General features: G+C 38.0%; 1 protein-coding gene across 1 annotated transcript in view; it reads right to left on the minus strand.

The window, feature by feature from the left end:
- Positions 1-21,813, minus strand: part of cep76 (centrosomal protein 76) — a 43,417-nt gene extending 21,604 nt beyond the window's left edge. The window contains exons 1-5 of the mRNA XM_057835381.1: positions 21,621-21,813; positions 19,553-19,708; positions 3,294-3,378; positions 2,990-3,214; positions 2,696-2,881 (exon numbers count right to left, since the gene is read on the minus strand). Of these exons, the coding sequence (XP_057691364.1) occupies positions 2,696-2,881; positions 2,990-3,214; positions 3,294-3,378; positions 19,553-19,708; positions 21,621-21,683 (715 nt within the window). The 5' untranslated portion in view covers positions 21,684-21,813. The remainder of the gene's footprint in view (positions 1-2,695; positions 2,882-2,989; positions 3,215-3,293; positions 3,379-19,552; positions 19,709-21,620) is intronic.
- Positions 21,814-22,799: the final 986 nt, after the last annotated feature.

A 22,799-nucleotide genomic window follows, 5' to 3' on the forward strand; every position in this document is an offset into this window, starting at 1 on the left:
ACTCATATCGTTAATTACACATTATACACATATATACACACACACACACCAACCCTCTCTCAACACACAAAGTCATTTTTAAATGTAGACTAATGAGCTGATCAGACATGATGCATGCATTAGTTTGGGGAATCAATTTTACTGGGTAATTCCTAAATTTTTTCCTTAATACTAGGGATGCAACGATACAGTTAAGTCACGGTTCAGTAAGATTTGCGATAGTGGGACACGATTATCGATTCGATTCAATACATTTAATGCTCCGAAACAAAAAATAAAAGTGTTTTTTTAATTTAATTTTTTTTTATTTTGCTAACAGGCAAAAATAACAGAGCCATCATATAAACATACATTTTAGTGCATGATATTTGTGTGCCTACTACTTACTGATCTGAAGAAATTTTGTATAAAAGTGCTAAGAACAATCTTTACTGTTTGTAAAGTGAGGCGAACCTGAGTGACACTGTTGATTGCTACAGCTCTCTTAGCAGCTAAGTTTACCACATGAGCAAAACATCCTATAGACCCTACCCACCGACGTCACAAAATCACGTGCTCGCTGTATGGTTCCGCCCCCTTGTCCGTCATTTTGTGTCTGTATTATCAATGGTCTCAATTGATCGAGCAATTTATAATGCATTTCATGGAAGACCCGGTGCTTTCGGATGCTGTAAACTCACTTGATGCGTTGCATAAAAGGTGGTATGTGGAAAAGCTTCAGTTTATCCATTCGCCAGATCCATATTTGATGCCTAAAATCGACCCGCTGTCTCCGCCGTATTTGCCTGACATCTGCTAGCTACCCTGATATGTACAACTATCTTGTCCACACAAAATCAGCCTATTCTCACGAAGGTTTGAAAAACTTTAAGAGCTTGGAGGCTTATAAATACTTCGCTGCTGGTTGGGTGAAACAGGTCCTCGTCCACGAAAATTCCGCAGGAATCTATCTTGTGCTTGGAAAGGTGAGTTACGAAATTTTCAATTCAAAATCTTTTGTTATTGCTAACATCCACTGTCAAGTCTAATGTATTTCATGTCGTTTGTCAATGGAGTTAGGGCTTTTAATGTTTATATGGTTTAGCGATAGCACTCTCACTACATACATACGTGTATGTTGTCGGCGATTAGCCTAGCAATGATCTTAATTGTGGTTGTCAGCCCAAAACCCTCTAAATATATATTAAATGCATCTCACCAGATATAAAATGACTACTACATAATCTGTGGTAATCGTTTGGAGCCCGGTTTTCTTGTCGAATTGCAGCAGCCCATCTCGCTCTCTTCTCTCCGGGTCTCTCGGAATCCGGTAGAACTTCAAGTCTCGCCGTCTTCTCCGTCTATCTTCTCTGTTATTGCAACCGACCGCCACACACGCCTTCACCATTTTGATTATTAATGTTAACGAGCAGAAAAACACGTCGTAAATAGGAGGAATGTACGTAGCCGTATCAGGGAAACATGATGTGTTGACGGACAATTGGGCGGCACCAGTCAGGAGGAAGGAGTTGTGACGTCACATGGGTAGGGTCTATTTGTGGTCCGAGGCCATCTCTGTTACGTACTGAATTAACAATATTTGCAGCATTATCAATAGTCACTAGTACGGACTGATTTGGCCTGCTTAACTTCCATTCAGTCATGACAGTTTTTAATTCATAGATGTAGTATATGATCACTCTGGGCTCACGCAGCCAATGGCATGGGATCTAACGTAGCACAACTAGGTTGCTATTTGATGATATCTAGTGTGTGCGCGAGTGTTGTGGGGTATTAAAAAAGTTAACAAAAGTCACATCTGCTCATTACTGCACAACAGCAGCACATGACAACCAACTTTCATAAACAGGACGAGTTTGAAGTAGAGCGCTCTTAATTTGCCACTCATTGTTCATCATTGTGAGTTAGGTCTCTGTGACCCACGGTCCTAACCTGTCTGTTGTCAAAGCGAGGTTATTCATAGCGACCAAATCGGCAACAATATATTTGCGGGCATTGCTGTACATATCCGTAAAGACAGTCTTTGTTAAACATGTACGAGTGGATATAGCGTAAACCCAAAATGCTGCTATACAACGGCTTTGTACGACGTTGAAGCCAGCAAGCCGCCTCCTTAAGCTTCTGTCTTTCCTCACGAGCAATGATCCTCATGCGCCACAGCTCCCGCACTTCAGGTAGTTTGGGGGAGGAGTGGAGGGGGGGGCTGCTAGCGGGGAGGAGCCTTCTCATAGCCTTTTTTTTTTTTTTTTTTTTTTTTTTTTACACAAGGCAAAGATGCGCCAGACATTGAAGCAAAAGAAACCACAAAAAATGTTCGGAAAATACATTTTGGGAGCTTTTTCAATTGGATCGAATGTTTTTGCGTAATGAATCGAATAGGCCGTATTGAACGGTTCAATATAAAATCGAGTATTGTTGCACCCTTACTTAATACTGTTTAATATTAATATTGTTTCCCTCTGCTTGGTCTGAAAATTAGTTATTAGTTATTCCCCCCAGCTCCTACCTAGATTTATCTTAGTTTTTACAAAGACAAAGTTGCCACTGGACAATCATCTGCTTTTTTTTCCCGACACAATTAAACAACTGAGTGAACGCTCTCTGAGACTGATGATGCCATGATTTTTGCCAGGTGTTGTAGTTATTCTCTACAGATTTTTAAAAGCAAAAAAGCCCAGATTAATTGTTATCTCACCTACTCCCATAAGTTCTAGAGCCAAGCATGTCTTCCCACTGGGTGAACTGAGGACTGGCCTCCAGTCTAGGAAATGGGATGACACCAAAGTCGTCTCACTGGAGGTGTCAGTCTTGATCAACACCAAGTGAACTGGATCACAAATGGACAGCATAGTGGTAGCATCTACTATCTTACTTCCCTCTCCTGCAGAACCAAAAAAATATACAGGATTAATTGTAGGATGTAAAGTCGTACGTTGGAAAAGAGCAGACTTCGACATGGACAATTGAAGTCATTATTATTTTCTTTCACCTGTGCTATCTGTATGGATCTCGAAGAGGAAGCCCTCCTGCAGGTCAGGGTCACAGGCACAGGGCACCGGTTTCGAATGAAACCTTTGATTTCGGAAATGCAGAAATAACTTAAACGTGGAGCAAACCTGACCAGGTAGAGGTTCTGGCTCCTGAAGGTGCTCCAAAAAGGCCTTACCACCAAGCACTTGCAAATAAAGGTGACGTCTGTATGGGTTAATATGGGCTGCAATGTCAAAAAACAGACAAAGTATTTAATAGTAAGCTCTCAGTTGTTTAACCAATTTGTTAATAATATTCTATACGTTTTGTTAGCCGAACATTTTCTTCTTCAATCAAACGACGGGCGGATTTTGGCGGAGCGCTTTCTTCCATACATGTGGGTATTACCTAAGAAAGAAAAATGTAAACAAAGTCAATTCGACTTTTTCTCAATTCATATGCTACAAACAATATTCGGGGGGGGGGGGGGGGGGGGGGTGTCACTAAATGGGCTAAGGAATACTTTCAGAAATTCAGAAAGGTTGTGATGGCTGCAGCTGAAGTTAATGGGCCATAGATTTACTCCTGTTTAGGCATGTGCCGGTATGAGATTTTGACGGTACGATAACCGTGGGCAAAAATACCGGTATTGCAATTATAGCTCCAAAATGTGTTATTTTGAGATGTATGGGTTGAAAAAAAATTTTTTTTTCCATTGAACAGGATTTTTTTTCTTTTTTTTCAGAATATAGTTGCAAATTTAAACATGAATATATTGTTAAAACAAATTATCAATTTTAAAAAACTAATATTTTAAATAAAATTAAAATAAATACAACTTATAGACTATACCCACAGTCACAGCTCAAGTTGCTCAAGATCAGAGCAAGAACAAAATAATTTCTATAAAAAAGTAAAAACACTTCTGGATTTTTTTTTTTTTAATTCTACTGCATGACTTTTTTTTGAGGGTGGAAAAGCTCAAGTGAAGTTTCGCCATTTTCACCCACTGTGTCAGCTCTTGTCTACATGATGTCATGCCTATGTGTTAAAAAACAAAGAATTCATAAGTTAATAGGTTAGTTAAAAATGTATAAGTTAGTTTAAAGTGTAAATATTGTAGTGGAAAGGTTTCATCTAAACAAACAAACAAACAAAAAAAAACATTGGGAGTGAGATCGCTCCTTATTCCAGCGAACATGAATTTGTGCTTAGGGCAAGAGCATCTTTCGCAATTAGCGATCTTTGATGCTATCCCTTTTCCCCTTCATTCAAGCGAATCAAGCTTGTTTTCTCACTCTGCGGCTGTAACACTCAACGAAGTTGCTCTCCCAGCTAAACCTAGGCTAACATTCGTCTTTGTAAGCTTTTAGTTAGTTTGTATATTGAATTTGAAAGGAAAATGTGTGTTTTTGTTTTTGGCGAACTTTTTCATGGTGCTAATCTGTTGAAGCTACTCACACATGGAAAAATGCAATTGTACAACGTTTTAAATGTATTCATTTTGTATATTCCACTTACCACGATTTGAGAGCTCAATAAATTGAAGAAAAGTACGCCTTATGTTTGGAGTATTTGTTTTTGGGTTCACTGGCTGTTTAGCCAATAGTGTCACTTTCACACACAGCAACAAACGGGAGGGGGTGAGCGCTGCCGCGCCAAGCCACTTCTGGCTGCATTTTTGACACATGAAAAATAGCGAATACCGTACTACGGTCTGGCAGAAAATTTTAGTGGTTTTGAAACCGCGACGTTTTCACACCACGGTAAACCGTGAAACCGGTAACCGGCACATGCCTACTCCTGTTCAAAAGATTCGAAAATAAATAAGTGTATGAGACAGGCAGGGACCCGGCGGTCACGCTTTGGGTCCTCTTCTGTGCGCAAGTTATTTTTTAAAGCGAGAGGGGAATAGAGATAGTCAGTTGCTCCTTGCCTTTCAGGTGTCCAGCAGTAGGTTCAAGTCGTGTTAATTGGAAAATGTCCCTAGTGTGTTGCCAAGTCCCATGTGCGTCTATAAGAGGTGAGTAAACGAACCCTCTTGTACTGTTTAGCCTTTATTGTTGTTGTTTTGAGATGTTACTAGTTAGCACCGAACACTATGCTAATAAGCGAATCCGCTAACGTGTATTTCCATGTCCATTTGTGCGTTGTTTGGTGGTGTACAAAAGATACTCCAGATGCAGAACATGTAAAACCGGGATTAAGTTCAGAGGTAACACTACAAACATGCGAAATAGTACAGAAATCTGTGAAAAGTATATCTGTTAAAGGAAGTCTTATTTCTAAAGACACTTTGTTTGTTTCCAGAAAATGTGAAACCAGTGTGAATTTTATTGTATTGTTGAGAGAAGTAAGTACTGCCTTTGAAACAGCTAATTTTTTTTTTACACCTTCTTGAGAATAAGAGCATCTCAAGGTCAGCTGTGTGTTGTATAGGCATGTTGAGAAATAAGTACTGCCTTTAAAATGGTTAATGTTTTTGCACTCTTGTTCCAAAAAAAAAAAAAAAACGTATGGGCATGTTTCCATCATTCCTGTTGAATCATTAGGATATTTTAAATAAATAATGGACAAAAATTTGTTTGGCGACTTTATTAATTAATAATGTATGATGCATCGACAATCGTGATCCTCTTCAATACCTTGATCATCATTCAATAATCCAATCGTAGCACCCTAAATCGTAATCTAATCGAATTGTGGGGTGCATTAGATGGCACGCCACTAGTCCACAAACATGAATTAATAGATCAATATTCATACAAATATGAAGATTTAAAATGTTATGTTCTTTATGGAAAACTGAGATACTAAGGACAACCAAAGTTGTTATCAGCACTAAGTTCAGAAGCCTGCATCTGTGATATGGTGTTGCAATGCAGCATGGGCAGTTTGCACATTTGGAAAGGTTGCAATGCAGCATGGGCAGTTTGCACATTTGGAAAGATGCCATCAATTCAGACAGGTACAGTGTATCACAAAAGTGAGTACACCCCTCGCATTTCTGCTGATATTTAAGTACAGTATATCTTTTCATGGGCCAACACTGACAAAATGACATATTGACACAATGAAACGTAGTCTGTGCGCAGCTTATCTAATAGAGCAGTTTTTTTCAACCTTTTTTGACTCACTGAACGTTTTTACATGGGAAAAAATCTCGCGGCACACCACAAACCAAAAATGTTCCAAAATTATTTTCTGTACAGTATATTCAATTATAAAATAAATTCTCAGTGTGTATACTCAGTGTGAAACTTGAGCCTGTTTAGATGAACACAAAGTTTTTTGTTTTTATTTATTTTTTTATTTTTTTAATAGCAGTTAAGCTGGAAAAAGCTCAGAATTATCAGACAGGGGGACTTGAGCAATGTCTTTAACCACATCAGGGCCGAGCATCTCGCAGACAATGGCTTTGTAGGCAGGTAGTATTAATGTCTCTGTCACGGTGTCGGACTTTTTGGATTTACCAACAAGGTAACTAGCTTTTAGGGCTTTCTCATTGTTCTTCGTAGTTTTTATATTGCAAAAAAAAGTTGCCTGTTTCTCTGTGTTTTCACAAAGACGAACAAAATAGTCCATCAAATTGTTTTGAAGCAACGGGCGTTTCGTTTGGAGATGACGTTTAAACTTGCTTGGCACCATGGCGCTGTGCTGCTCATGTCACATTCAAGAACTGCTCGGATTTTTAGCCATTAGCCACCTTGCTGTTCTCAACAATGTGTTGTAATATAACACAGGGGGAGGATTGACGGTCGTCACATATGGATAAATGTGCAGTAAATGTGTTGGGGTCCACATTGTCACGGACAGCAAGGTCATTGATGGCTAGAAATCCGAGCAGTTTTTTAACGCAACACGAGAAAACTTCGCTCATCTGCACACGACCGAGAACTTTCTACCTACTCCTTCCTTCGTTCCTACTGCAACTCCGCCCTACGACGTTAAAAAATATTGTAATAGCCCCAAATGGGGAAATAGAAAGGAGAGGAGTCGGTGATGATTTTCACACTTTATTGTGGCAACAATGGAAAATAATATACAAAATAACAGCGGCATCCGCAACATGCGACCGCTAACTTGCTCTCACGCAGTTCTCCCTCCTTCCTTGCTTGGCTACGTCATCACTCTGCAGTCTGATGGCCCCTTCAAGGGCCTGCACAGTTACGGACATTACAATATATATACATATATATATATATACATATATATATATATATATATATATATACACAGGGGTGCACATAATTTTTTTGCCCAGGTCCTCAGAGGAGGACCTGGAGATGTGACTTGGTCCTCATTGAGCTTGAGAGCCAACCCGCCTGATGCGATAAATTTATGACAAGCTTTACTTAGAGCCAATTAACTTTAATTAATTATATTAACAATTAATGCTTGATTAACATCAAATGGCACAACAAAATTGCCATTATTTTGAAGTGAAATGTAAAGAAATAAAAAGCACCAATTCAAAATAAAGGGCATTATGCGGCTCCCACATTAACTCCAAGCCTTTTTAAAAGTGGGATGTCCTCCTCATAAGACCTCATTGAACGTGCATGTTTAGCTTTGTAAAATGCGAGCAAAAACACGTTTGTCAGTGCATGTCGTTGTTCATTACCTTTATTCCGCCACTTGTCCATAGGGCGAGTGGGGTCCTGTTTGACATCGATAGTTTGCTTAATTGCCACATGCTCTCTGTTTTTTCCGTGGGTTTTCAAAGTTTGGATGGCTGAAATTCTTTGACCCTACATAAAATGCGCTGCTCTTATCGGCGACATTGGGATTCTCATGGCACATTTTGTACCGCATTTCCGTGCGAGCATCATTTGCTTCTTGCCAGCAAAAGTCCTTTTTTTCGGTAGCTCCGGTGACGTCTCTGTCGTCTGTCTGTCTTTTGACGGGGGTGGGGGAACACGGAAGTAATTACTCAGTGTGACCTGCCTCTTCGACATTTTGAGAAGTTATTTTCTCGTGTCCTCCGCAAATACAGTGGTCAGCCATCGGTACGAGTACGCATGCGGACCACTTATGTGCACCCCTGTGTGTGTGTGTGTGTGTATATATATATATATATATATATATATATATATTAGAGGTGTGCATCGACACTGCCCTCACGATTCGATTCGATTACGATTCGGAAGGCCACGATTCGATTCGATTCGATTCAGAGGGTCACGATTCGATTTGGTTCGATTCGGCAAAGCATTGCGATGCATTAAAGCCTGGGATGCATTAAAATTCTAAAGCAAAGCATATTTTTCGTGAATCATGAGCCAACACAAGCGGACAGACATTAAACAACTTTTTATTGGCTCTTGTGTCACTCCTGGTTGAAGTCAAATGAAAATAGTATACTTTCATATATATCTTTTTAAAAAAAAATCAGATCACAGCATTTAATTAGTGCTTTGAATGAGACCAGGGCTTTCTCTTTTTTTTTTTTACAAACAGTAGCAGCCTTTCACACAGTGCAACACCTGAACTCCTGTGCAAAATCAGTAATAACAGTCACTGTATTTTAGTCACAACGACCCATCAATAAAAATATTCAAGTAAATATTAAAGAAAACGACAAAGAAAATATTGTAGTGCAGCAGCATCTTTATCGCAATATCAATCCAGGGATCAGTTCACTTGCAAACAAAACATCAACTAAATTGCAATGGAGAACAAAAGTAAAATGTAGGCCTAGCCTATCTTATATCTATAATATTTCTTGCTCCCTCTTTCTCCGTTTCAGCCATTGTTATGTTATGTCCTATCTCTCTGTTCTCTCGATTACAACTGCGCTTGTCTGTGACGTTACTCCGGTAAGGAAGCGGATTTGGGTTCCTCGTCCCCCCTGCATAGAGGTTAGATCTTGTGCCCGAACCCGACCCGACCCGAAATGTTAAGCATTCACGTTTCGGTGGGTCGGGTCCGGCCGCCGCGCCGGACTAATAAATTATTTTTTTTAAATTAAAAAAAAAATGCGCAGAGGGCTGTGGCGCAGCCCTCTTTTTCTTCTTCTCCTCCCGTTATTTCATTGTGTGAATGCTTTTATAATTCTCATAAAAATATGTAGACTATTTAAATATTGAGTAAACTTGCGTTTTTTTTCCTGCCAACTGAGAATTCGTTACGAAAGACACTTTTATTTATGCACACAAAGGCAAATGTGATCCTTTTGAATCTTCTCCTCTGTGTGTCTGTAAAACCGTTTTTTTTTTTTTTTTAATTAAACTTTCCCTGCGTTATTTTGTTGAGTAAATGCTTTTATAAATCTCTTAAAAATATGTAGACTATTTAAATATTGAGTAAACTTGCGTTTTTTTTCTGCCAACTGAGAATTCGTTACGAAAGACACTTTTATTTATGCACACAAAGGCAAATGTGATCCTTTCGAATCTTCTCCTCTGTGTGTCTGTAAAACTGTGTTTTTTTTTAAACATTAAACTTTCCCAGCGTTATTTCGTTGAGTAAATGCTTTTATAAATCTCTTAAAAATATGTAGATTATTTAAATATTGAGTGAACTTGCGTTTTTTTGTCTGCCAACTGAGAATTTGTTAGGAAAGACACTTTTATTTATGCACACAAAGGCAAATGTGATCCTTTCGAATCTTCTCCTCTGTGTGTCTGCAAAACCGTGTTTTTTGATAATTAAACTTTCCCAGCGTTATTTCGTTGTGTAAAGGCTTTTATAACTCTTATAAAAATATGTAGACTATTTAAACAGTAAGAAAACTTGAAGAAATGAAAATAAATTGCTGCTGCTGCTGCGTTTTTTTTTTCCGCATCACTCTGCTCGGGCATGCAAATCTATAGTTAATTGATCTGGCCGGTTGGGCTTCAATACCAGCGGGCCGTGTCGGGTTGGGCTGGAATTTTTTAGGCCAGATCTAACCTCTATGGGCTTGCTGTGAATGTAAAGTAGCTCTCTCTACAGGTAAACATGAGAATAACAATACAAATGGGGAAACCAAATCCATTGCATCACCGTAATTGCGCAGGGAAGATTTTTGAACGTACTTATATATTTTAAAATGCGCTGAATCGATTCAGCGTGTTGCCCGCATCGAATTGAATCGTCCCTGCCCCTCATCGGGATGCATCGCTGCATCGATTATTGTTGACACCCTTAATATATATATATATATATATATATATATAAATAAATGCAACATTAGATAATTTCTCGCGGCACACCTAACGATCTCTCACGGCACACTAGTGTACAGCGGTTGAAAAACACTGTAATAGAGTACCGTCTTCAGAAGAGGCTTCCTCCTGGGGTGACAGCCATGTACACCAATTTGATGTAGAGTACGGCGTATGGTCTGAGCACTAACAGGCTAACCCCCTACCTCTTCAATCTCTGCAGCATTGCTGACAGCACTCCTGTAACGAGTCACATGACATTTTGGAGGGAAAATGACAAGCAGTACTCAATTTGGACATTTAGGGATGTACTATACGTAATTCCCATGTGGTGTACTCACTTTTGTTGCCAGGAGTTTTGATATTAATGGCTATATTTTGAGTTATTTTGAGGGAAAAATAAATTAACTCTTTTATATAAGCTGCACACAGACTACTTTTCATTGCGTTACAGTGTCATTTTGTCAGTGTTGTCCCATGAAAAGATATACCGTATTGGCCCGAATATAAGAAGGTGTTTGTTGCATTGAAATAAGACTGAAAAAGTGGGGGCGGCACGGTGGCTGAGTGGTTAGCACGTCTGCCTCACAGTTCTGAGATCAAGGGTTCAATCCCGGGCTTCGGCCTTCCTGTGTGGAGTTTGCATGTTCTCCCCGTGCCTGCGTGGGTTTCCTCCGGGAACTCCGGTTTCCTCCCACATCCCAAAAACATGCATGGTAGGCTGATTGAACACTCTAAATTGTCCATAGGTGTGAGTGTGTGCGTGAATGGTTGTGTGTCTCCTTGTGCCCTGCGATTGGCTGGCAACCAATTCAGGGTGTCCCCTGCCTACTGCCCGAAGTTAGCTGGGATAGGCTCCAGCACCTCCGCGACCCTCGTGAGGAATAAGCGGCATGGAAAATGAATGAATGAATGAATGAAAAAGTGGGAGTCGTCTTATATTCGGGGTCTAGAAATTATACCCATTCACGACGATAGATGGCGCCAAATATCACTGAAGCGAATGCTGAACTTGAGGAGTAATGGTCTGTCATGACAGATCTCAGCTACTCTCAAGTTTAGCCAGTTTGCATTATTTTATTGCAATGTTTTTCCTTATTCAGATTTGTTTCAAGACTACAGTTACAGTTAGACCTCACTTTGATGTTTAATGCATTTATTGCAATTTTGTTGTTTTATTACAATAGACTGGTTTATTTACATTTCAAAAACCAGAAGCCATTTATTTACGAATGTGTTTGCTCTTTAGTTGACATATTTAAATGTTCAGATACTAAGATTTGAATGAGGCAAAATAACATGCTTTTTCTCTCAAATATATTGTTATAATCATTTGTTTCAGATGTACTGTAATTATTTTCTGTATAAAAATTAATTTGGTGTTCAAAAAGTCTTTTTTCAAACTTGAGTCTTGAAAAAGAGGGGGTCGTCTTATAATCAGGGCCGTTGGGCCAATACAGTACTTAAATATCTGCAGAAATGCGAGGGGTGTACTCACTTTTGTGAAAAACTGTAGATTCAGGTTGTAGAACAACATATGCTCCCATCCAACCATTGTCTCTTTCAGAGAAGACCTTGAGTTTTTCAACATGATAATGTCAGACACAGCAGTAATGCTGGTTTCTCGGGCTCGGGGAAAATTACAGTATCCTTACCACTTGCTAGATGGTAATTATGAGTGTGTCGTGTACTCCTGTTCATGTGCTTTTGTTATCATAGAGCAAAAAAAAACATGCCAGACATTTTGGTTTGTTGCCCGTCAGCATGCTGTCATTGGTGTTCTACTCAGGCTGCCAACATGTGTTTCTTTCGCGATGTAAAACTAAAAATGATCGAAAACGTGGTCAAAAAACATTTTATATGAGTGTAGGGCTGCAGCTATCGATTATTTAAGTAATTGATTAATCCATCAATAACTTACCAGTAGTTCCAAAATTTGAGTAATCGAATTAGGAATATTTAATGCATTGCAAGATGTAAATAAACGGTTGCTGAGATTGCACTTTCAAAAGATTATTAAATTCGAATACAAAATAAAATTCCCGAGTGTTTTTTCATTGGATTTTTAAATCATAAAGCATAAGTCCTAGGCTTCAAGGCTAAATATAATAAATAGATAATGTTATAAACTCACATTTATATGTTCCCTTTAAGCATATGGAGCCTTTTATTGTCAGTCAAAGCAGTCATGCATTCCTATTCTTTAATGTGAATTGAAAAAAATACTTTAAAAGCCCACAGCAAAAATTAAAATATTATGGTAATGCAATTTAACCCCTAAAATTACCCTGGAATTTTTTTTCTTTGCACAGATTAAAATCAAGCCAAATCAAAAACTGTATGCAGTAAAGTTATCAACTCCCTGTTTAGCCATCTTTATTTACAAAATAAAACACAGGGTTAAATTAAATCTACATTTACTCACACACCAGTTTTATTTATTTTTGAACATCCACCCACATGTCTTTGTGCACGCATATTGATTGTCAAAGACTTGAGTAGACAAAGGGGGATCATGTTGAAGTGTTCGTTATTTATTATGTACCAGGATGGGTGAGAGACTGAATGAGAAACTTAAAGAAAATTTCAAAGGTCTCGAACATTTCTATTTTTCCCTCACCTGATTTAGCCTACTTTCAAGGTGTCAAATAATGGCCTCCTGTTCAAAATGTTCAAAGAGAGCTTTCCAATAATGATTCACACATGCATATAGAACAATTTTGAAATTTGGCCAAATTGGGGGTACACAGACAAGACTGAAAAAGCAGTTTCTGCTCTTGCACTCCTCTTTAAAAGTAACTGCTGTATTTTAAGCCAAAAGAACTGTTGTGTTTGCTAGAACAATATGTCTATATGCTGCCATAGCAGATTCACTGCGCATTAAGCCCCCGAATTATTTTTAATTTGTTCGTTTTACCCTGGAAACCCCCGCTTACAGACGTCACGCAACTGCTTTTGTTTCAACCCAGGCATAAAACAAAAATAATTAATTATATTTATTATTCAAAATGTTTGTCATTTTTAGCTTAGAATCATTAATTGATGTCTAAAATTTGGTTTAAAAAAACAGACTTTATACAATTATTCACTTGCATATTCTAAACTTATAAACAAATTTCGTCACAATGAAAAAAATGGCGTCTGCAAAATAGTCACGGATATCTTCCTCATAAACATCGCTTTATTGTACTTTTTTTGTTACTGTCGCATTTTCTCTGATATGTTAGATGATGAATAATCAATCCAAACAAAGAAAAACTGAAAAAAAAAAAAAAAAACATTTAAAAGGATAAATATATGAAAAGAAAATCTCGACCATTCCTTGATGTCTGCGATTTCTGCATCGCGACCCTTGTTATATTACCATGTTTCACCCATAAAATCCCCCAAAAAATCCAGCTGTGGCCATTCACAGCTGTGCCTTGACACTCAGTGATACATGCTATAGTATTTGATATAGTATAAGTTTTTGGATCGAAACAAGTTAAGTACGCGATAATATCTCGTTAAAGTCATGGCGTCTTTAATTCTGCTCTTTCATGCTCTCACCTCCAGATAGGTTTCGCTGTTTAATTTTTTTTGTTTGTTTAAAAATGCCCTCCTGGTCAAAATTTTTCTTCCCACAGAAAATTGAGATTTTAAGCTTTTCAATGATATATCACACATGCATATCGGACAATTTTGAAAGTTGGCCAAATTGGGGGTCTCAGAGCGGAACTTCAACTCACCTGAGTGTTTTCTGCCATATATATTAGGAGTGCAACGGTTTGCGTTTCAAAGCCGAACCATACGGTTCGCCCTGTACAGTTCAATACGCCTTTATGAACCGCGCCTTTTCGGTTTTGCAATTAATTTATTCCGAACGCTTGTGGAATGAATTTGTCGAGCTCTGTGTGCGACGTGAAGGACAGCTGTGGAGAAATTCCCGTCCCGCCGCAAGTAAATGTCCGATTGCTGTCAAGCACCTGTGTAATAGAAGCCGAGTAACGCCCTCTCTCGCTTACGAGCGAAGTGAAAGTGAAACAAGAAAGAAAACACAAAGCTATGGCGAGCGGAGGAGTGGAGAGACCGAATTTTGAGGAAGCAATGGCTTCTTTCAAATCTGCGGTGTGGCAACATTTCGGTTTCCCCGTGGACTACAATGCGGTGGGAGAGAAAATAGGAGGGAGAGAAAATATTGGAGGAAAAAAAAAACATTTGCAAGCATTGCTCATCGCTTGTTCCCTATGCTAATGGCAACACTTATAACATGACTCCGGCACCTCAGTCGGTATCACCCACAAATAGAGGTGTGCAAAATTTCCGATTCTTAGATTATTCGCGATTCGGCCGTGAAAGATTCGAGAACGATTCACAAACATCCAAATTCCGATTATTGAAATATCCCAAGTGAAGCGGAAGTACAACACACTCAGCGCGCCGCGCGGTCTTCGGGACAATGAGGAACGGAGCGAGAGTAGCTAAACATCATGCTTCTCATTACCCGGCCCCTTAGGTAATGCCAATGCTCAACTCACGGCTCTAGCTCAACTCATGCCACGAGATAAAAAAACACAACAACATACCTGACTGCTGCCGAAAAGCTGCTACAAAGTACATCCACATAATGTTACAGTAGATATCATTAATATAGGGCTAGATGCATTATAGATTCCGAAGTGTTAGCAGCACATCTACAAAAAGCTGGATGCGATCGTAGTAAACGGCCGCCATCTTAAAGCAGTACACTTCCCTGCAAGGCTGTTGTAGCGAACCTTCCAAGCAAACCTAATTAACTTTTTATCTAAAATACTCCTAAATCGGTAAAATATTGACTTGAATCTATCTTTAAAATAGTTTTCAAACTTTCACATGTCGAAAGTAGACAAAAGGGAAATTATGGAATAACGGGAGCAATTTTAACAACTTTAACAGTTGATTCACAACATTAATTTTGGAACTAATGTACAAAGGATAAAATAAATAAATAAATAAATTTAAAAAATTTTAAAAAATTTTTAAAAAGGAGGGGGTTGCACCAATAATCGTTTTATAATGATATCTGAATCGTAATCGTAATCGAATCGTTAGGTACCCAAAGATTCCCAGCTCTACCCACAGATATCACTATCTTAGAGCAGGACAACCCCGGAGATGACACCAGTGAATACACACGGTGGGCTTCGTTAATTTATTTGCAACGCTTGACCTGCGTTACATTGTTCCCTCCAGGACATATTTCTCCAACAACGTATTCCCCGACATTTATGAAATGGCACGCAAAGCCATCGAAAATGACTTCGCTAATGCAAATAGTTTCGCCGTGACCACTGATAGTTGGACGACCCGTGCTACAGAGTGCTACTACCTAACTGTGACGGTCCACTATAATTCATACCTGTCAAGTTGTACAGTCTTGGCGTAATTTGTACAAGTGAGCACTGATTTTTAAATGTGTACGTCGTAGGTTACGTTCAAATTCTGTACATTTTTCGTGCATTTGTTTTTTTTCCCTCCGTTCGTTAATACGTTGGTTGAATGACGCGAGAAAAGTCAGAGGCACGGAGAGGGAAGAGTGTTTGTTGTGACGCTGTAGCAAACGCGATGCTAGGCTAGGTGGCTCCAATATTTCCTGACTGTAGCCGACAGCCTACAACCTACGCCTAGATATCTCATGCATATAGAAGTACATGAGAAATCAAAGACTCGGTCGCGTTAGTAAACAGCCGCCATTTTAGAGCAGTAAACTTCTCAGAAAGGCTCTTGTAGTGAACCTTCCTAGTGAACCTAAGTAACTTTTTATCTAAAATACTCCTAAATCGGCAAAATCTTGACTTGAATCTATCTTGAAATGATGAAACAGTTTTAAAATTTTTACATGTCAAAAGTAGACAGAAGGGAACTAATGCAAAAACGGGAGCAATTTTATCAACTTTAATGGTTGATTCAGAACATTAAATGACCTTCCAAACATAGCAAAGGTTACTATGTTTTTTTGTTTTGTTGTTTGTTTGTTTTTTCATTGTGACCTAGTGCAATTGTTCTGGAAGGATATGCGGCGCTGGCTTCAGTCCAAACAAATTGATCTTTCAACGTGGACGGTAGAGTCCATTAAGTTTGGTGTGTCTGGCAAAAATAAGGATTTGGTTTTTGTTGTTAATGTGATTTTATTAGTTGGAAAATTCTTCATTCACAAATGCAGGTATTTTAAAACAAGACCTTGTTTTAAACATTGGATGAATGAGTTTCATATATGGTATAGATCTCTGAAATTGATCAAGCAGCAAAAAGCTCTCAATTTGGTTTCATTGTTTGAGAAAGTTAATATTTCTTTGTAAGGCCCTGTGTTCGAGTATGTGTGTCAGTTCAGCTGCTGTAAAGCAAATGTCGCGAGTGCCGCAAATGTAAACAAAGCGCTGCAGAATGGGTACATGACATCTCGGTCTTTTGAGTTTATCATTTTCCCAGTGTGCAACAAAGCATATAACATTAGCAATCACTTTTCAAATTAATTTAACTTATTTGTCTTCTCAATTACAGTCACAGTAGATAATCAAAACTTATTGGCACTTATTAACACTTATCAATTTGAATATGTACATTCCTGTTGTAATGAAATAACAATATTATTCTGTAGCCACAAATATTATTCAAAATCTTTCCTTCGTCCAAGTTTTTTTTAGGATTAAGTATAGTAATGTATTGCTTAAAATAGGGCTGTTAAGATTATTTTCAGCTCGCTATTTTTCTTCCAAGAAATCTGAGAGAAATACACTTGAAGCGCTGGCAGATAATTTCACTTATTTCCAATAGATTTACACTTAAAACTGACTAGTTTTAAGGAGGTGTGTTTTGCAGTGTATTAATGTTATATATGTCAGGAATGGCTTACTTTTAAAGGCATTTTTGTGCAACTTAGGTATTCACCTTAAAGTTTACCATTACACAATGTCAGACAATCTGTCGTTATTTAGATGTTGGAATTGAATATTTGTTCATATTTTATGTTGAAAAAAAGAGCAATAAATTATATTTTTGCACAGTAATATTTTCTTTTGTGAAGACTATAAAATTTTACATAAATCTTTTAATAGAATTATCAGCTTGACATTATCGGTTATCGGTTGGAATGAGGAGGAAATTATCGGTTATCAGTATCGGTCGAAAAATGTATTATCGTGCATCACTAATTTTAAGTGTTTATTTCATTTTCTTAAAAGCAAAATAAAGGCAGTTTAAAAAAAAAATGCAAAAAGCAAACCGAAACCGAACCACAAACCCATTGGCAGTGTATCAAATACTTGTTCTCCCCACTGTATATATATATATATATATATATATATATATATATTTTTTTTTTTTTTTTTTTTAATTTTTTTTTTAAGGCTGTCAAAATTATCGCGTAAACAGGCGTTAATTAATTTTTTTAATTAATCACGTTCAAATATCTGACGCAATTAACCCTTTAACACCGAACGTGTCGGCAGCGACGCGTTACGCATATCGTCTTTGAAGCTTCGTCACGCTGTAATTACGTCACCCAAGTGCCGCTGGTTGGTCTCATTTGAAAGTGCAGAAGTTGATGTCCACACCAGTTTTTATTTGAAGTCAATTGACCAAGAAAAACGGGAGATAATGTCATTTGAGTTTTATAGTTTTATTGCACTCATAAATATGCATTAAAACGCTGCATGGACCATCTATCTATCTCCATATTTCCATCATTTCTTGTCCTTTTTCAAAACCGAAAGCAGCACAAAAGATTACGTATCCCAAGAGCCGTTGTGATGTCAAGAAGGACGAACCGAATGTGATCATTTTTAATAAATTTCAGAACGAGGCGCCAAGTAATGAAAGGGAGGCATGCGACGCAAGCAACGACCGGTTGGTTTGAGCGAGCGACTTTGAAACATGCAGAATAAATATAAAACTACATTTAGCGCAAGCTAATGCATTATTTCATTAACTCAAGGAAGAAGATGAGCCGTATTTGTCGTTGTTTTCTTTGCATGAGTCGGCGTCTCGGCGAATAGAAGTGACAGCAGTGCGCAAACGGCGAAAGAGTAAGCTGTGTGACGTTGTGTTTGACGCAGCTCCGTGATCTGTTCAAGAAGCAGCTTTATTGAGTGCGCAAAAAAAAAAAAAAAAAAAACTTTATTGGGTCGCATGCCTGAAAATTTTGAATTGAACTGAACTACTTGTCAATATTTTTTAAAATACTTTTTTTCAATGTTATATATATTTTTTTCATTACTATAATCTTTTCAATTTTCATGTAGATGTGTGTTCGAGAAGCTTGATTGCATGTAAGTATATACTTTTGATAAGGTGATGGGTACAACACCTAACTTCACAAAGAGATATCCTCCAAACCCTTTTTGTGTTAGATGATATATATAATTTTTTTTCCCTCACTATTTTGCACTGTATATAACCTGTTTTGACCATAGTATGTGTAAAGGCCAAAAACGCCTATGACCATACCTGATGTTTGTGTTGAATTGTCAAACATAAAACTATTCAATCTTATTTTTTTCTATTGAATGTTTATCCTAACAAGTTGAATAAATATGGTCAAGCTTCAAAACGGTTGGTCGAGCATGTTTAGTTGTCAGTGGGACGTCAACATTACAAATTTTGAAAAAAGATTTTGGGATTATTTTGTCTTTTTGGGTCCAAAATGTGGATTATAATTGGTCAGTGAAGAAAACAACAGCTTGGACATGAAGTTCAAGGTGTCCTGAAAAACGGGACCCAACTTGGCCATTGTAAACAATTTTTTCTTTGAAATATAGAGGCAACATCAAATGTATGCAAATTCGGCCAAAATAGGCTTAGGTGTTAAAGGGTTAACACACTCCCCCCGCTCAGATAGATTTAAATGACAGTACAGTGAACTGCTTGTTAATTGTGTTTTATGGAGTTTTGCCGCCCTCTGCTGGCGCTTGGGTGCGACTGATTTTATAGGTTTCAGCACCCATGAGCATTGTGTAAGTAATTATTGACATCAACAATGGCGGGCTACTAGTTTATTTTTTGATTGAAAATTTTACAAATTTTATTAAAACGAAAACATTAAGAGGGGTTTTAATATAACATTTCTATAACTTGTACTAACATTTTTCTTTTAAGAACTACAAGTCTTTCTATCCATGGATCGCTTTAACAGAATGTTAATATTGTTAATGCCATCTTGTTGATTTATTGTTATAATAAACAAATAGTCCTTATGTACTGTATTTTGAATGTATATATCCATCTTGTGTCTTATCTTTCCATTCCAACAATAATTTACAGAAAAATATGGCATATTTTAGAGATGGTTTGAATTGCGATTAATTACGATTAATTAATTTTTAAGCTGTAATTAACTCGATGAAAATTTTTAATCGTTTGACAGCCCTAATATATATATTAGTATAATAATAAAATTCTTCATTTAGTACAAAAAAAACCTGAGAAAAGTAGAGGTCCTTCATCACGTCGTCGATGATGCCTCTACGCTGAAGAGCATGGAGGAAGTCTGCCTCAGATAACACTTGACGTGCTGCACCTTGATCATCCCTCAAAGTCTCAGACAACACCTCCCGGATTCTCCCGCGAATATCCATCTAATACAGAGACAACGGGAAAAATGGGAATGAAGATTATCCTAGCCTAGAGAAATAAAATGAATAAATGAAATGCATCTTTTTCACTTTTGAGTCTATAAATTAAAGTCTAAAAGACTGGAAGTCATTCCTATATAAGGATAATGAAGAATTTCTGGTTGATTATGTTTGGTTGTGCCATTATGTACGGTGGCCGAGAAGTGTCAGGCGAAATGCAAAGTCCATACACTCTGCAAAAAGAAAAAGAGCATTATTGCAAATTGCCACAACACAAATGCCAATTGGAAATACTTAGCAAAAGAAAAAAAGCACAAACGCAAAGTGGCCAAAGCATGATTGCAAATAGTCACAGCACAAATGCTAATAGCCACGACACAAACCCCAATTGCCGCAACACGATCGCAACAGAACTGCAAAAAAGCCTCAGTATGAATGCAAAAGGATGACCCAGAGGTAGAGTAAATTCCACGGAAATAGACATGAAGACTACAACGCCCGCCCTGCTTTCTGTAACTTCCATTTTCAAGCTCTGCAGCAGGAGTTGTAGTCCTCATGTCAATTTCCGTGAAAGTACTACTGGGTCGTCCTATTGCATCTGTGCTGTGGCCTCTTGCGGTCGTATTGTGAGCCATTTTGCATTCGTGTTGTGGCAATTGGGGTTTGTGCTTTTACCAATTTGCAGTTGTGCTTTGGCAATTGGGAATCATGTTGTGGTAGTTTACATTCGTGCGTTTTTTGTTTTTTGTTTGTAATTGGTGTTTGAATTGGGGCAATTGCATTTGTTGGATTTTGCATCTCGCCTGAACCTTCTCAGCTACTGTACTTATGGGACAAGCTGAAAGTTGTAAGGAGGGTGATAACTGGTTAACTTTAGCCACTCCTAAGCATAAGAGTGTGGGAGAGAAGAGGTTTGAGTGAAGCGCAAGTAAAAAGCATTTTCAAAATTATAATTTGTTTTCTTGTTCTTCTCTGTGTATTTTATTTTCACTATTTGTATTATATTACTGTGCTCTGTCAATTTTGTTTGTATTTCCACATTATATTTGGAGTTATCATTTGTGAAAGGGTTTAGGGTTAAAGAAGGGTTAAATTATAGTTTTACATTTAGCATGACATATGCTAATTTTATTCTAGTATTTTTGTGTTAAAAATATATTTCTGATAATCATTGTTTTTCATGCGCTTATACGCAGATATGAACCTAATTAATTCAGTTATGAGTAAAATTATTATAATTCTTTTTTTTTAATCACTTTTCACATACAAACAAATAATTAAAGGGTGAAGTTATTGGGCAGGCCGGCTTTACCAATCAGGTGTACCATTTTTTTTTTCTTTTCAAGGGAGTTGTCAACCCTAAAAGTGAGAGACCAGTATACAATGTCCCCAAATCAACAGGAAATGACCAGATATCAATAGGACGTGTCCCCCAAACTTCCCCGATTCCATTGGCGCTTATGGAGGGTGCTGCCATTGACGCCCGCGGACGTTCAAATTTCCCATTTATTTCTAATGGCAATTACTTTATTTAATGCCATTGACAGGCATGTTTGTCCATTCTATTGATAGCCCTGGGTGGGGCTAAGATCTGTATCTCCACACAGCAAAGACCCAGCAGTTTGTAGTATTATGGAGATGTTCAAGTAGACGTTTTCCGGACTTGAGTAATACGTGATCTCATCAGTTTTGTTTGATAAGATGTATATGCCGCCGTTGCTGGGAAAAAAAAATCATAGAGGAAACACTGTATACGCACGCACGCGCAGTCTCACTTTAAACAATTTTCGTAACTTGGGAACCCTGGCGACAGTTTGTGTCAACGTTAGCTAAAACCCATATGCATGTGATAAAACACACACGTTCACCACTCAACCCATGCGTTCATTGACAATCACACTTTCAGAGTCTTCACCTTATTCAGATGGTCTTGAATTTTTTGCTTCATCTCAGCAGCCTGCTCTGGACGAAGAGCCATTACAACAATTGGACTCCGAGAAGCTTTGACAGCGATCCACGTTGAGGTCAAGTTGTTAAGTCTATTTCAGCTTGACCACATTTAGGATCAATGTAAACAACACTCACAACAAGTGCTCTGACTGTAGCGGTAAGCAGGCGGGAAAGTGTCTTTGCATATGCCTGATGACACCACATTATAAATTGAATCATTTTAATAACACATAACTCCAATTTTAACGACACGACGCACAAATGTAAATACAATATCGACCAATACATCTTTTTTGCAAATTTATTTGTTAAATTCCAAAAGGGAAAATAGAACGTTGTTCGGTACGTCATAATCTGCGACGCAAATTTTAAAAAGACCCTTCAGCGTCAGTCCAAATTATAGAAAAGAGAGTGGACGCCATCTTTAGCACATAAGTGTACGGTTATGTTATCGCCATCTTGAATGTGGTAGAGTAGTCGTTGTAGACCATTCATTGTCGCTTGATACTATGTTCATTTCTTTTCTGTTCTTCTTGGCGAGGACACTATTAAATTGCTGCCCCTCGGTTATTCGCGCACGTATCAGAATGGAATTTGGTAGGTATGGTACCTTGCCTGGAAAGGGCAAGGAGCATCATAAAAGACTATACACACCCATCTTCCACCTCTTCAACCTGCTGTCCTCTGGCAGGCGCCATAACAGCCGAAACAGACTGAGAGGAACTTCCTTTCCAAGAGCTGTCATAATACTCAACTCACGTTTGCAGTGAAATGTCACTGTCATTGCACTGCTAATGCCATAGCATTGTCACATGCATCTCACTAAGTAATACGTTTTTAGATATTCGGCTCAATCTGGATACCGCATAATCTGGGTGCTGAACATGCAGTATTTGCACTGTTACATTATAGCGTTTTTGCACTGCTCCATCAATATCTATCACAAACTGTCATTTGCATTCATATCATCATATCATACTCATATCAAGACAGCCATCTACCTCCTAGTCTGAGTACTGTAAATTGTCATATAAGCACTGTTATATAACTACTACCTCACCACTTGCTGCAAGTCACTTATTCACTTTATTCCCAATCTGTATACTGTATTTTTATATAAACATTATCATACTTTTGCTTTTGT

Source organism: Corythoichthys intestinalis, chromosome 4 (genome assembly GCF_030265065.1).
Source record: "Corythoichthys intestinalis isolate RoL2023-P3 chromosome 4, ASM3026506v1, whole genome shotgun sequence".
NCBI classification, from domain to species: domain Eukaryota; kingdom Metazoa; phylum Chordata; class Actinopteri; order Syngnathiformes; family Syngnathidae; genus Corythoichthys; species Corythoichthys intestinalis.